Genomic DNA, 14,423 nt, shown 5'->3' with positions numbered 1-14,423 from the left:
ATTACCCGTAGCGTGACAGTTACAACTGGCTTCGATGAAACTGTCAGTAAATGTCTAGTCAACGCGCATGCAGTCCGTGGAAAATTTCTGATCAATGTATTTCGTTCGAATTGTAAGCGAAACTTCAGAATCGTTGAGATGGAAATAACTACGTACCGCGGGCTTCGACATAAAAAGTCATCTCTGCACCTACAGATAGACAACCGGAGTTGCAATTTGCCATCTCACCGAGCTGATTTTTCCAGGTTTAGGTCCGGTATCACAGATATGCCGTTTTAGCTGCGAGTTGCGAAGTAAAAGACAGAATTATCGTACATTCAATACTACTGATAAATTGTAACGTATAAAACAATATAGCTGCACATCATTTGAAACGTACCGATTCTCTCGACCCACGATCACGTTCATTATCGTTACTTTTTTCTTTCATTTGATCCGATCGCTCGATAAGCTGCGTGCGCAATCTGTGTTTGATCGAGTGATTTTCATTCGCTGGCAGAATTCGCCCACCTGACTCATCTCGAAAGGCATGCAATGCATAGTTCATAATGCTATCGTAATGGGAAATGGAGGTACGCGTCAATCTCCGTGGGTAGGAAACGCGTAGTGATTGTAGAATAAAATTGTCGAGATGCCGACCAGAGCAGAGAGGCCTAATTTGCTAACGTATCAAGACGCCCAGCATAGTTGGACCGACGACTTGCCCGTTTGCAAACAGTCAGGTAGACGATTGACAATTCCAACAAGTCCTAACCTAGTCTAGCCTAACTGAAGACTACTCAAAAATAACAGAAGTCCAAAATGTTTGATGAAAAACGCTCGAATCAATTTCTAATTGAAAATGGGTGAAAATTTTGATGGCGATTCCATAGGTGTGGGGTTTTCAACGAATCAAATATATAGGGAGGATGGTGGCCGGCAGGAGGATCATCCGTTCGAAGACCGTAGTTTTCACTGTCGGTACGACGACTCGACTTTTTTATACGGAGTTTTCGATGGACACGAGGGAACGAAGGCGGCTACTTTCGCGCTTCAGCGTATGGCAGCTGAAATTCTCTTAGGACAGCTCAGTGGCAAATCGACCGACGAGGAAGTTAAAGAAGTATTAAGGTAAGTAATTTCCTATATTCTTGGAAAGGTAAATCAAACCTAGGACTAATATTGTCGTCGCTTCTTTTCTCAGGCAAGCTTTCATTACCGTGGAACGTGGATATCTAGACTCTATTGGAGATATTCTGGCAGAACGGGCTAGTCTGCAATTCGACATACCGGATGGGCTGAATTCGTATGAAACTTACCAAAAATTTCCATACTTGGTACTTGTTTTTTTGTTTTACGACATATGAAACAAACGTTGTAATAAATCTACTGTGATCGTGTGTAACAATTGTTATTTTTCTTTCTTTTTAGGTGGACAAGTTGAGTTCTTTGAACAGCGAATTGTCGGCTGGAACAAGCGCGGTGGTAGCCTTAGTTTACGGCGGACGCTTATACGTAGCAAACGTCGGAGACAGTAGAGCATTACTCTGCAGAACTGACAGCAATCAGGTCTTGAGAGTCGTGCAATTAAGTGTAGATCACGATCTGAGGAACGAGGATGAGCTGTTGAGGCTGTCTCAGCTTGGATTGGACATTGACTCTGTTAAACAAGGTCTCTATAACAATAAGTTACCGTAATAGGGCGAAATGAGTACAAAACAAGACAATTTAGAGAATCCCCACCCCCCAAATATTTTTCTTTGACACATCAGCTTGCGCTGTAACCGTAACTGTGCTTCTCTAGGTTCACACCTTGGAAACCAGGAAAACACGAGATGCCTTGGCAATTACCTAGTCAAAGGGGGATACAGGGAATTTGAGGAATTGGCATCGGCGAGCACAGAGCCAATAATAGCAGAGCCGGAGATACACGGTGGTATAGAACTCGACGATTCGTGTAGATTTTTGCTACTCATGTCGAGAGGTCTCTACAAATCGCTGGAGGAAGCGACCGGAACTGATCAGGTCAACAAAGAGTTGGCCCAAATGGCCGTCGAACAGGTACGTTTATGAACAACGGGAAGATGTTTGTTCGAGTCTGGTCAAGCGAAAGTGATTCACGAGTACTTTTTGTCTCCAGTTTAGGGTACAGTCGACATTGACGGGAGTGGCGCAGGCAGTAGTGGATAAAATAGTGAGGATACATCATGACGTCAACATGAGCAATTCCCAGAATACATTGACTACTGGAAAAAGAGACGACATAACATTGTTAGTGAGAAACTTTAACTTTCCTTTGCCCAACGTCCTAAAAAGCCCTACTATTCAGTCGGTGAGGTTTAATCCCGACGTGCAAACTGTGCCCGTACCATCGCGAATGGACAATGACTACTATTCGAGCAGCGGAACAAATACGTCCGATCAACAAAACTGTGATACATCAACGACTGAAACTTCGACCACTTCAGACATGTACCCACCGGGTGGAAAGCCTGTGAACAGAGATACTAAAATCAAACCGTACGTCGACTTTTCAGAGTATTTCAAAACTGTTGAGAAGAGACGCGAGGAGGGAACCTTGCCAGAGGGTATCAATTTTTAAGCACGACTACGAGTGTGTCGTTGTCTATTTGATTTTTTTTTCATTAGTCATTACCTAGATCTCAACTCGCCTATTGTTACGATTATTATTATTGATTCTTTGTAGGGATGCACTGTAAGATATTTGTAATATTATGACTTTGTGTTAGTAAATTAAGTTTTTCGTGATAACTGGGCCATTACTATCCCTTAATATCGTTGATCAATTTGCTGCAACAAACGGACAATGCAGTCTTGATCACATAGCATTCATTAATCACATATCGGTAAAATGTCATCTCGTTATTAAAAATGATGGAAACGATATGATAAAAAAAAATATATATATATATATTTCTTTATAAATTATTTATAAACGATTGCTATACTATTCGGAAAATTTAGATTTGAACAGTTATTTTCCCATCCCAATCATTCGTCACAATTTTCGAAATCGCTTTATTAATGTTCTAATTGAGCTGAACTGTTTGTCGCAAGGCAAAATTTTATTTTATTATGTACATTTTTTTAATACAACCATCGCCCAATCGGACAGTTAAAGAGTAGTTTGCTGGTTTGTTTTCTCCCTCACTGTAGGATCAAGATGATTTCAGGATCGAGTTTGCGACAACCGTGAGACTAAAAGGCTAAGTTCCTGTTGGTATTAGTTTATTACCCGTGTATACGATTACTATACACAGTGACATTTAAATAGTTTTTTTTCTTCTATCGTCATTATCAATCCATAGATAACTGCACCCACGTACGGCGTTAAAAGTAAAATGGTAAACGAGGTCTAGAATCTCATCGCGACTGACACGCAGTACGTTTCTGGTTTAGTCGACGATCCAATATCTCCAAGTTTCTTCCATGTAAAGATCGGAATACCTGGAGTTTTGTTTTTGATTGTAACATTCAATGTCTGGATCGGCTGCTCTCTTATTCACGACGATTAAAATCGTTAAGGAAATACATTTTGGCGCATTATAGCAGAGTTATACCAGCAAGAGTTCAGCTAGGGATAACGTGATTTGTTTTAAAAAAATATAATCACTGTTCCTTCGTATTTGCATCACGTCTGGCGTATAAACCTTACTATCTTTCAAAGGAACAAGTATCATAATTTTTAGGTATTATTTTAGGCTGTCAGAGTGTATCGGTGCGTCTGGACTTAGGGACAAGGCATGCACTTCAAACGTTCAAACGCCGACTTTTCCAAAGATTCCCGATGATCGGGATGTGCAATATTTATCAGCGCATGCGCTCTCTGTCGCAGCGTTTTACCAAACAAGCTTGCTATTCCATGTTCAGTGACAACGTAACGAACATGAGCTCTTGTAGTAACCACGCCAGCTCCTAAAACCAACAAATAAACATTAAATAGTCGTCGCAGAGTCGCGTAATTTTTTTTTTGAATTCGTCATCACGAGTTGAAAAATTTCGACAAGAATTTCTCACCTAGTTTCAGTACGGGTTGTATTTTGCTCACTCCTTTGTTCGTTACAGACGGTAATGCTATGATGGCTTTTCCCATGCCATCCTTACCCATAGCAGCTCCGCGTATGAAGTCAACTTGTCCACCAAATCCAGAATACATTCTGGTGCCTATACTGTCAGAACATACCTGCCCAGTGATGTCGACCTCGATGCACGAATTTATGGCAGTCATTTTTGGCTGCAGGGACACTATATGAGGGTCGTTGACATAATTGACCACCAACATCTCTGCCGAGAACGGAAAATTGTACAATTACTTACTACTATTTTATATTTTGCCTCTAAGACAAATTAAATAGACCGAGTGGCAACTAACCGATAAACGGATTGTTGTGCATAAAATCGTACAGCTTTTGGGTGCCAACGCAAAAGGACCCGACAATGCGTCCCTGGTGTCTGACTTTTTTATTATTTGTGATGCAGCCCGTATTGACAAGATCGACGACCCCGTCGCTGAACATCTCACTGTGAACTCCCAGGTCTTTGTGACCCTTTAAAGCGGATAGAACCGCATCAGGAATGCTCCCTATGCCCATCTGCAACGTTGCTCCGTTCTCGACAAGATTGTCCGCTATGAGCTGGCCTATTTGAGACTCAACTTTGCTCGGTGGTTTACCTCCGTGAGTCGGCAGGGGAGTGTGATGCTCGACGGCGTAGTCAAAATGACTTTGGTGAATAAGAGCATCGCCAAATGTTCTAGGCATGTGCTTGTTGACTTGTGCTGTCGAAGTGAATCATGTAAAGTATATAAAATCTCCGTCTATTCGTCGTACGCAAGAACTACACGATACTTTCTGACAAAACTAAAAATTCTCTCTGCAAGAATCGATTACTGTAAAGCAGAAGAAAGGCTTTACAGATTATTACCCTGATGTTTCACACACCTATTATTATCTCGGAGTTAACCAAGGCTGATCTTACGGAATCGACACTTGTTCCCAACGAGCAGTAGCCCCTCGAGTCCGGGGCACTGACGTGAATGAGGGCCGCTCTTGGTCGCAATATTTTTTGCATAAAGAGCTTTGGAATTTCGTGAAGGAAGATGGGGATGCTATCGGCTCTGCCCTCGTTTACCGCTGCCCTGACGTTTCCCCCCATGAAAACGCTCATAGATCTGAAGTGTTCTGAAAATTGAAAATAAGTTTAAACGTAAAAAACAATAATATCGATTACAAACGACTACACAAGTTTTTCGGTAATCAATATTCCGTCGAAGATGTTTCACGTACTCGCGACTTCCGGTTGTGCGAACGGAGCCTCCCCTTCGAGGTGCATGTGGACAATCTTGACATTTTCCAAGTTTTGGCATACTCCGTAATTCGTCAATGCTCTAAGCAATTCTAGCGGAGTGGCTGCTGCGCCCTGGGCAAACACCAGATCGTCTGAAAGGAGTTAGACAGTTATTGACATCTTCAATCCAATCAATTGGTGTTCGCTATTTCGATGCTAATTGGTGGAATTGTGCAAAAATCTTTTACCTCTCACAGGTGTTTTCAAACGCGAGTGTGGTAAAAAAACACGATTAACAGAATCGTCCACATGTTTATTTCCGTTTTTATTCGATGCCGAATACTTTAGCACAAAAGAGCATCTTGCAGTTTTCGTAAATTGTTTGCTTGACAAGAAATGATGAAAAAAAAGAAGCGGAAAACGCATTTGCATAAATCATATTTTAACGTGCATACTTATACTTACCCACTAAACTGTAAAATTTGGCCTCATTTTATAGACCATGCGGTAGTATCAGTTAATTTCCAAAAACCGGATACACGGGCGTGCGTTAAAAAAATTTTAAACGAGAGAACATTTCGAAAAAAAAAGCGACGCGATTAAGACGAAAAGAATATCATACCATCCAATCTCTGATCTGCACGAATTTGGAATTGTTGTGACATTCTATAGAACCGGCTGTTATTCTTCCGCACATATATAATACTCATCAGTTATCAGTAGAAATGGAGATAAAGTTTCATACTATAGAACAAAGCTCGTATCTAGCATAAGGAATTAATACCGATATCTGTATACACGTATTTTTCACGAGACGAAAAGAAAACAAAAATGTACAGAAATATTTATAATGTATCGCGGGTCACTCGGGTCATAGTTCGGTGACATTACGTATAGTAAACAAAAAGCGAAACGAATACTAAATAGCCATGTATCGCGTGGCTTGCAACGAATGCTGTACAAAAAAAAAAAAAAGTGTAACATCCTGCAGTTGCACGTATCTTTAATACGTGTATATGTATAAGATAAATTTGACCTGATCGGTGAAGAATTTACGTCTTCGGTTAGGCAGGCATTTTCGAATGGACTTTGTGACTACACGCGCGTTTTGTCTTCCTGAAAGTAGGCGTTAATCGTCGTATCGTTTGTACGTTATATGAAAACGAAAATGCAAATAGCAAATACATTTTTCAATCTCCAATAGAAATACGTACAGTCGGAACGTTACGATACGCGTATTCGTACGCAGCGATCGAGCGATTTATCGGCAGTGTTATTATTAAAGCAGGGGATAAGTAACTACGAGTTCCAAAGTCCTCTTTGAACCAAATACAAACAACAACCGAGACGTCATTAAAATCTACGGTTATACGTCATATATTACACATTTTGACATGTTTTAGTGTTTACAGAATGAGCATTGTTGGGAAATCAGCGCGTATTATAGTACATATGCAGAAAAAGTGTAGTGGATTTAATTGCTCGTAGATAAAACCGCAGACGTATGAAAAAACCCGAATCGAATGCACTATTGACATACGATGCAAATTGTGCCGCAGATTAGCCGTTCCAGACTCTACCAGATCATCACCCAACGTAGCGGTTGTGTTTTCGACCTTGTCGTCAGCAATATTCCCGCTACGTCCGGGCAGAATTGAATCAATTATCCGTAATATACATAATTCGTTATCAGCTAGAATATACTCAGCACATTGTCCGAAGAACAATTGAAATCGTACGATTGTTTTTGTTTTTTTCACAATGAACAACAGTCACATCGGCAATCGCAGAGAAAAACTGACGACAACTCGGTATACGCAAGTCGAATCAATAGAAATTCCAATCGATGTAACGGGGGTCGAATAATTTCTTGATCGCGTAAACCGTCGTCGGCGAAAGAAGCAGTTTCAACTTCACGTTGGAGAGTTTCATTTACAAGTCAGCGTCCAATAACATAGAAGCAAAGCTCCAGATTAGAACGGTAATAACTTGTCATTGCATTTGGAAAATGAGCTCCTGACCCATATATCCGCGAAGCTGTGTAGTCGACCGAGTTATTTCAACGCTGAAATCTGCCTGTGTAGTGGTCAACTTGTTTTCATTTCTGTAGTTGGAAGCGAGCCATTAGATGGCTGAAAATTAATTGCAAGACTGGATAAACGTGGAATAAAGGCGCTAGTCTAGGTCGGTGCCGCAAAGATAGTGAACACCATAAACTTTCGCATACTTTTATGACCGGTGTCGCAAACCCAGCATTACGTTACACGCAACCAGGTACGAATGCGTTTCAAGTTGTCACGGGATAAAGTGGCGACGTGGAACGGTTTACGCACGATCACCGCATACAACTACAATATAAGAACCTATCGCAACACGTACGAAGAACACATACGTACACGTATCAAGATTATTATCGGGCTAAATTGTTGCGCTTGATTACAATGAGGCTTGCGATCAAGGCTTGGCTGTTACAAGAGAGTTTCAGAGCAGCCGACCTAGTTGTAATGATGCATATACATCGATCTGAATAAGAACGGCAAATGAAATAACCGGGGTGTATTATCTACGTTGAATTCGGAAGGGTTAAAAATAATCCCAGATATTTTTCCCTCTCTATCGATCGCTTCGCTATCCGCGTCCAAGATTCGAACGACAGCGACGCCTGCAATGAGGGGAGTCTCGGAAAATATCGGAATCGAAATCGCCGTGCTATAACGTTACTGGTAGGTACGAAGTTCTGCGTAGGCAAAATTCCCGAAGCTTTTGCGGAGCTTGGTGTACAAATGGAGAGGAGCGAAAACTGATCGTAAGTGGTTAGGACCGTGGGTCTGGAAACTACCCGGAAATGCATGAAACGAATTATTGCAGGTATGATCGCACGTCTGGAATTGCAATACCTGATTTAATGCAGGCCTTTTCCATGGCTTCGTCTGCGGTCGAAGTCCATACGGGCTGCTTGTCGGGAATGGGCATTCCCGGTTCCATGGAATAAGTGAAGTAGCTTTTCGAGGCTTGGCATCGCGCTGGCCAAGAGGCGGTGAGCGTCCTCGTAAGGCAAGCGACCCGTTTCAGTGCAGCGGCCATAATCGGGCATCTAATTTAACCAACGCACACCCAAATGACGGAAACAATATCGACGCGTTGCACCGACCTCGTAACTGCTCGCGCGACCAAACCGGCCGACGGCAAGCTTCTGACTGCCGAATGGTCAGTGCCGATGCCAAGTGTCGGATCCCCTGCCTCAAACTCATTCCGACCCGCGACCAGCGTTGCCAACCTAGCGGACCGATATTACTTCGAATGGCGCCAAAACCATTCTGCAGATTTCTTATATAGACGGCAGCACAATAATCCATATTTCTTACGTTCAGGAGCGGTGTTTGACGGTATCGAAACTCGATAAGTACAAAAAATTATACATAATGTATTTAATTTTTTCGCTTTATAACGTGGATAATTTTTCTAGAAATATGATAACAATAATTACCGAACGAGTCAACACAGGCAGTATTGCAATAAGGCCGTATATTTGTTTACCTGACATTGTTTTTACCACGCAAAATTCTACCGTAAAGTATCTCAAAATATTCTGCACTCAAGCATCTGATGTCAGCCTCGCTTTCAAATGTGAAAATAGTCCATTAGTGGGCTGCAATAAGATGCGCAGAAGATATGCAGTCCAACTTCAATTAGCCCTAAATCAGCCTTAAATCGGATTGTTACGCAATAAATATATAATACAATTTGAACTGTGCCAAAACCCAACTCGTAACCATCTCTCCCATATGGTCTAGTGGCTAGGATACCTGGCTTTCACCCAGGAGGCTCGGGTTCGATTCCCGGTATGGGAAATTTTTTTTGTTCGTCCTAACAACGGCTTTGCTACTGATCTTCGAATTTCATAGATTTATGCGATGCACGTAACTGCCAAAGTATCATCCGGTGTTTACTCCCGTTTGAATAGAAAAAACCACAAAAATTATATTACTCTCTCGAAATTATCGTAATTAATCCACGCGGCGATCAAACGACAATTTGAATCACGTAATCGAAATCGGCAGAGTAGTACAGAGAGCTGCTAAGAGATCAAGGTGAATCGATGAAGAAACAGTTCCGTCATGTCCCACTCTTTGAATGCTTCTATTTAATGAAAGCTCAAATTTTCGGCTACCAAAACTCTGTCGTTAAATGCTATTAGCTCCAATATTGTTGGTAAAAAGTAGTTATGTTGATCAGCACGAAGCGATACTCGGGTCACGTGATCGCACGTGCCCGAGTTAGCCGCGGTGCTAGTCGGGTAGGTGATTTCTGCTGTTCAGCCGACTTGCAGAGTGAGCATTGAGCCTGACAAATCGTGACGATGTCGTACTCCAACACTCTTGGGGCTCGCCAAGCCCTCCAGGAACACGTTCTCGCTGTTTCGAGGGACTTTATCTCTCAGCCGCGGCTCAGTAAGTACATCGAGAATAATTTTTATCCAAAATATATACTCTGAATAGCCGATAATCAGACGGACAAGACGGCTGTCCGAAGTGGGCGTAGTACCTCGGGCCCGAATCAATGCCTGTTACAGGGGTCAGCTGATCTAGTCGAAGTTTGCTTATTCGACTAAACGACCGACTCGACTCGTTGTACGAGCTGGAAGAAAATAATTTACGGAAACAAAAATACTCCACGGACAATTCGCTCACTCTCTTACTCTGTAGTCGTTCTCGCTATTACGCCAACGTCATGTGACTCGATTGCAGACGACGATTCTCTCAACTGTAGTAATCGTAACTCTTCGCCTTCTCCCCAAGTTATTAAACGCAGTTATATCTCCGTTCGTAACTCGTTGATCGATCAAGCTACTCGGTCGTTCGAAATTCTGCGTCCCATTCATCGTGAAAGAAAGAAAAAATCGTCAACTCTTCAGGGGACGTTATAGCCGCATGCGTTGCAAAATCGTTCGAAAGTTGCGTTCACGCGTTTACGCGTCAAACCCATTCGAGAATGACTGATATTTGCGATCCCGAGGCGGGGTATCCTGGACATTATTTTTTTCCGCGATCCCTGAATGTCTCGCTTCAACTTGGAATGATCGTTTCATTTGTGTAACGAAAAAGTGGCGAGATAAGTGGGCGTAACCCTCTAGTGGCGTATGGCTCTGGTAGCACGCTCTCACGTGACGCGATTTGTTTAGGTAATATATTTTCACGAATGGTAAGGTTTACCGCGTATCCCGTAATATTTTCCAAATCGTGGGTACATATTTCGCCGACTTCTCGGAAATAAACTGTACTAACTCAATGAGAAATTACAGACAAGAATATACGTCATGATATTAATACCGACGTTAAACGATCCGTTCCATTAATTTTCAGCGTACAAAACCGTATCCGGTGTGAACGGTCCACTGGTAATCTTGGACGAGGTGAAGTTCCCCAAGTTTGCTGAAATTGTGCAGCTGAGGCTTGCCGATGGATCCCTGCGATCTGGACAGGTCCTTGAGGTCTCGGGATCGAAAGCTGTTGTACAGGTGTTCGAGGGTACCTCCGGAATCGACGCCAAGAACACGCTCTGTGAATTCACCGGTGATATTCTCCGTACCCCTGTCTCTGAGGACATGTTGGGTCGTGTATTCAACGGCTCAGGAAAGCCCATCGACAAGGGACCCCCGATTCTCGCCGAGGACTTCCTTGACATTCAGGGACAGCCCATCAACCCCTGGTCCCGTATCTATCCGGAGGAGATGATCCAAACTGGTTTATCCGCCATCGATGTAATGAATTCTATCGCTCGTGGTCAAAAGATTCCAATTTTCTCCGCAGCAGGTCTGCCGCACAACGAAGTAAGGCTGAGTGTTTTTTTCTTCCGAGTATTCCATTCGCAGCTGTATTTACTTTACCAAAATACTAAACAACCGAATTCATATTTTCCATCGAACAGATCGCCGCTCAAATTTGTCGTCAAGCTGGTCTTGTGAAATTGCCTGGAAAATCTGTGCTCGACTCTCACGAGGATAACTTTGCCATTGTCTTCGCCGCTATGGGTGTCAACATGGAGACGGCACGTTTCTTCAAGCAAGATTTCGAGGAAAACGGTTCCATGGAAAACGTGTGCTTGTTCTTGAATTTAGCCAACGACCCGACCATCGAGCGTATCATCACTCCTCGTCTGGCTCTTACCGCCGCCGAATTCCTTGCTTACCAATGCGAAAAACACGTCCTGGTTATTCTAACTGACATGTCTTCCTACGCCGAAGCTTTGCGAGAGGTTTCAGCTGCCCGTGAAGAGGTACCCGGACGACGTGGTTTCCCTGGTTACATGTACACCGATTTGGCCACCATATACGAACGTGCCGGACGTGTAGAGGGACGCAACGGATCCATTACCCAGATTCCTATTCTTACTATGCCCAACGACGACATTACTCACCCTATTCCTGACTTGACCGGTTACATCACCGAGGGACAGATTTACGTAGATCGTCAGCTTCACAACAGGCAGATCTACCCACCCATCAACGTACTCCCGTCACTTTCCCGTCTCATGAAGTCCGCCATTGGCGAAGGCATGACCCGAAAGGATCACTCCGACGTTTCCAACCAGCTGGTAAGTTTTTCACAGGTTTAATCGGTAGCTTCTCAGTGAGGATTGAGCTCAATTCTTCGTTTGTTTTTATTACAGTACGCTTGCTATGCCATCGGTAAGGATGTCCAGGCCATGAAGGCTGTCGTCGGTGAGGAGGCTTTGACCCCTGATGATCTCCTGTACCTTGAGTTCCTTGGCAAGTTTGAGAAGAACTTCATCTCTCAGGGCAGCTACGAAAATCGTACGGTATTCGAATCGCTTGACATTGGCTGGCAGTTGCTTCGTATATTCCCCAAGGAGATGCTGAAGCGTATCCCAGCTTCCACACTGGCAGAATTCTACCCCAGAGACTCTCGCCATTAAGCGTATAAAGTAATTGTTGTTTAATTGGCTGACAACATCTTTTACGGGCCAATTAAATGTCACATATACATACAAAGATCGACAAATAGCGAAATCGGTTGTAACGTACCAAAAGGTCTGTGTTATATATCATGTAATATACTAAAACAGCTGCTACACTAAAGCGCTACCTATTGATTATCGAAAGTATTACTAAGATCCTTACGATTTTTTTTCGTGTATCAAACACGTCCGTCACAGTGGTAAAACGATTACGGTTTGCGGTTTCAATTCGTATTCAATAATCTAATACCATCAACTTTGTTTCGAGATCCTAAGCAATTGAAAAGGTATATACCTAGTCCGGTACCTTGAACATTAACAGAGAGACGAGGAGATAATTTAAAAATTAAAGAAATTTGAAATAATGAAATGAATAAACTGATGGCCGATTTGATGAATTAAAAAAATGAAATAAATCTAGCCACGTGAGATAAGACAATATTGTAAATGTTTTCTTCTGTCATAATATTAAAATATACATATATGTTTTACTATTAAATTTAGGGCCGTAGATAAATCGTACATATTTCATTCTAGGCATAGGTATTAGAGCTATATTAGCACGTTAAACTGAAAGTGAAAATCATCCATTGAATACTTTCAACGAAAGCGTCCCATGTTCGAAGTTATTAATTCAGGAAGGAAAAGTACCAAGACGACGCTTGAATTTGGGGATTACTGAGAAATCAAAGCAGCTTACACCAAGGCCAAACGTGTATTATCGTCCGATAAAGTATAAAGCTACGCACAAAATCGTGGTTTCGACGTATTCCTCCATGCAGAGCTAGTGAACTTTACAAACTCACAATTATCTTTACGCGATGGGATAAAGTATACAGTCTATTAAAGGGTCGTGTAAATTGTAATATATTGTGTATTCAGTATTGTAAAAAATTGTTAACTAATCCAGTCCACTTTGAATCGATGTCTTATAAATGGCATAAAATTGTCCCTACATTCCAATAAGACCGTAAAAACGATGAACAAAAGAAACTATTCTTTACAAATGATATGTGAAGCTGCATCATAGAAGTTCGATTCTCCGATAACCCTGACTGCTGGTTTATATTTTAAAACTTGGTTACTAAACTTGCGCTAAATGGAAACACATTTTCTTTGAGAGAAAAATTTAACTATGTTGTGAATATCTGTATCACGGAGATTATAATTAAACAATAAAAAAAAACCATTGTGTTAATGACGAATTTAAAGGAAGTCATTTATTGCCCTAACCCACGTATTTGGTATGTCACGTAACGGGATTCTTTTACAACTACTACATTGTAAGCATATTCGGATGCTAGTTCGAAACTAATTACATAGTTTGCCATCAATTACACAACATATGAGTTCAGTAATTAATCCTATTTGATGTAAAGTTGAGTGTTAGAATTTGTGTCAACGGAATAGAATATAAAATGTTCGTTAATTCAGATAAAATGCAACAGAAACAGTGTTTATGTTTTAATCATCTTAGTACGCGCATACTAAGACTTTTGCTTCTCGGCTGAATAGTTGATTGTAAAATTGTTTCAAATCAACAGGTCATTAATTTTTCAATAAAATTAATTACCAATCCAAGTTAAAAAGTGGCCCAATCGAATTTGGCCGACATTTGAAACGCTTAAAAATGTTTGCTATCTCATGCTAACCTGTAGGTAACATGAGTGACTACGTTACAAGTGTGAGTTTGGAATACTTTCATCGTGGTACAACTGAACATTTTCAAATAGCTAACAGCCAGAAATAATGAGTGATTTTAAATTCATGCGACTCACCCATGCTGCAACTTGACAATCGGTCCAGCCTCACCATCCGAAGTGCATCCTTTCTGTCGTGAATTAGATATTCCTCTGGAGAACACTGAACACATTTTATATTTCCATGGAAGACACTTAATAAATTTTATATTCGTGTGGAGAACACTGAACAAATTTTATATTCCTATGGAGAACACTGAATAAATTTTATATTTCTGTGGAAAACACTCAACAAATTTTATATTCCTGTGGAAAACACTCAACAAATTTTATATTCCTGTGGAAAACACTCAACAAATTTTATATTCCTGTGGAGAACACTGAATAAATTTTATATTCCTGTGGAAAACACTCAACAAATTTTATATTCCTGTGAAAGACACTGAATAAATTTTATAT

At 41.5% G+C, this 14,423-nt stretch overlaps 3 protein-coding genes and 1 non-coding gene across 4 annotated transcripts; 3 read left to right on the top strand and 1 right to left on the bottom strand.

The window, feature by feature from the left end:
• Positions 1 to 518: 518 nt before the first annotated feature.
• On the top strand, positions 519 to 2,884 carry LOC107220083 (TGF-beta-activated kinase 1 and MAP3K7-binding protein 1). The gene is made up of 6 exons (XM_015658511.2): positions 519 to 722; positions 873 to 1,110; positions 1,184 to 1,316; positions 1,411 to 1,651; positions 1,784 to 2,040; positions 2,120 to 2,884. The coding sequence occupies exons 1-6, from the start codon at positions 632 to 634 to the stop codon at positions 2,579 to 2,581; spliced, it is 1,422 nt and encodes a 473-aa protein (XP_015513997.1). The 5' UTR covers positions 519 to 631; the 3' UTR covers positions 2,582 to 2,884.
• Positions 2,885 to 3,046: 162 nt separating this feature from the next.
• LOC107220090 (4-hydroxybutyrate coenzyme A transferase) lies at positions 3,047 to 8,509 on the bottom strand. Its single transcript, XM_015658522.2, has 6 exons — positions 8,184 to 8,509; positions 5,286 to 5,438; positions 4,941 to 5,180; positions 4,373 to 4,777; positions 4,018 to 4,284; positions 3,047 to 3,915 (listed from the first exon to the last, which is right to left on the bottom strand). The coding sequence occupies exons 1-6, from the start codon at positions 8,368 to 8,370 to the stop codon at positions 3,731 to 3,733; spliced, it is 1,437 nt and encodes a 478-aa protein (XP_015514008.1). The 5' UTR covers positions 8,371 to 8,509; the 3' UTR covers positions 3,047 to 3,730.
• Positions 8,510 to 9,065: 556 nt separating this feature from the next.
• Positions 9,066 to 9,137, top strand: Trnae-uuc. Its single transcript has one exon. It is a non-coding gene; the product is annotated as a tRNA-Glu (tRNA).
• Positions 9,138 to 9,577: 440 nt separating this feature from the next.
• Positions 9,578 to 13,469, top strand: LOC107220087 (V-type proton ATPase subunit B). The gene is made up of 4 exons (XM_015658517.2): positions 9,578 to 9,737; positions 10,650 to 11,116; positions 11,215 to 11,880; positions 11,956 to 13,469. Exons 1-4 carry the CDS (start codon positions 9,647 to 9,649, stop codon positions 12,220 to 12,222), a joined length of 1,491 nt encoding a protein of 496 aa, XP_015514003.1. The 5' UTR covers positions 9,578 to 9,646; the 3' UTR covers positions 12,223 to 13,469.
• The last annotated feature ends 954 nt before the right edge of the window (positions 13,470 to 14,423 follow it).

The sequence above is a fragment of the Neodiprion lecontei genome, chromosome 3, assembly GCF_021901455.1.
Source record: "Neodiprion lecontei isolate iyNeoLeco1 chromosome 3, iyNeoLeco1.1, whole genome shotgun sequence".
Lineage (NCBI taxonomy): Eukaryota > Metazoa > Arthropoda > Insecta > Hymenoptera > Diprionidae > Neodiprion > Neodiprion lecontei.
Note: the sequence above shows the minus strand (reverse complement) of the source record. Positions and strands in the feature narration are given on the sequence as shown.

Bases quoted from the DNA above. Each gene is read 5' to 3' on its own strand.
- LOC107220083 (XM_015658511.2), top strand. From the start codon at position 632: ATGCCGACCAGAGCAGAGAGGCCTAATTTGCTAACGTATCAAGACGCC. The intron at 723-872 runs GTAGACGATTGA...GCGATTCCATAG, and splicing joins GCCCGTTTGCAAACAGTCAG to GTGTGGGGTTTTCAACGAAT. The intron at 1,652-1,783 runs GTCTCTATAACA...GTGCTTCTCTAG, and splicing joins CATTGACTCTGTTAAACAAG to GTTCACACCTTGGAAACCAG.
- LOC107220090 (XM_015658522.2), bottom strand. From the start codon at position 8,370: ATGGCCGCTGCACTGAAACGGGTCGCTTGCCTTACGAGGACGCTCACC. The intron at 5,439-8,183 runs GTATTGCAATTC...AACTCCTTTCAG, and splicing joins AAAGGCCTGCATTAAATCAG to ACGATCTGGTGTTTGCCCAG. The intron at 4,285-4,372 runs GTTAGTTGCCAC...CGTTCTCGGCAG, and splicing joins GCACAACAATCCGTTTATCG to AGATGTTGGTGGTCAATTAT.
- LOC107220087 (XM_015658517.2), top strand. From the start codon at position 9,647: ATGTCGTACTCCAACACTCTTGGGGCTCGCCAAGCCCTCCAGGAACAC. The intron at 9,738-10,649 runs GTAAGTACATCG...ATTAATTTTCAG, and splicing joins TATCTCTCAGCCGCGGCTCA to CGTACAAAACCGTATCCGGT. The intron at 11,881-11,955 runs GTAAGTTTTTCA...TTTTTATTACAG, and splicing joins CCGACGTTTCCAACCAGCTG to TACGCTTGCTATGCCATCGG.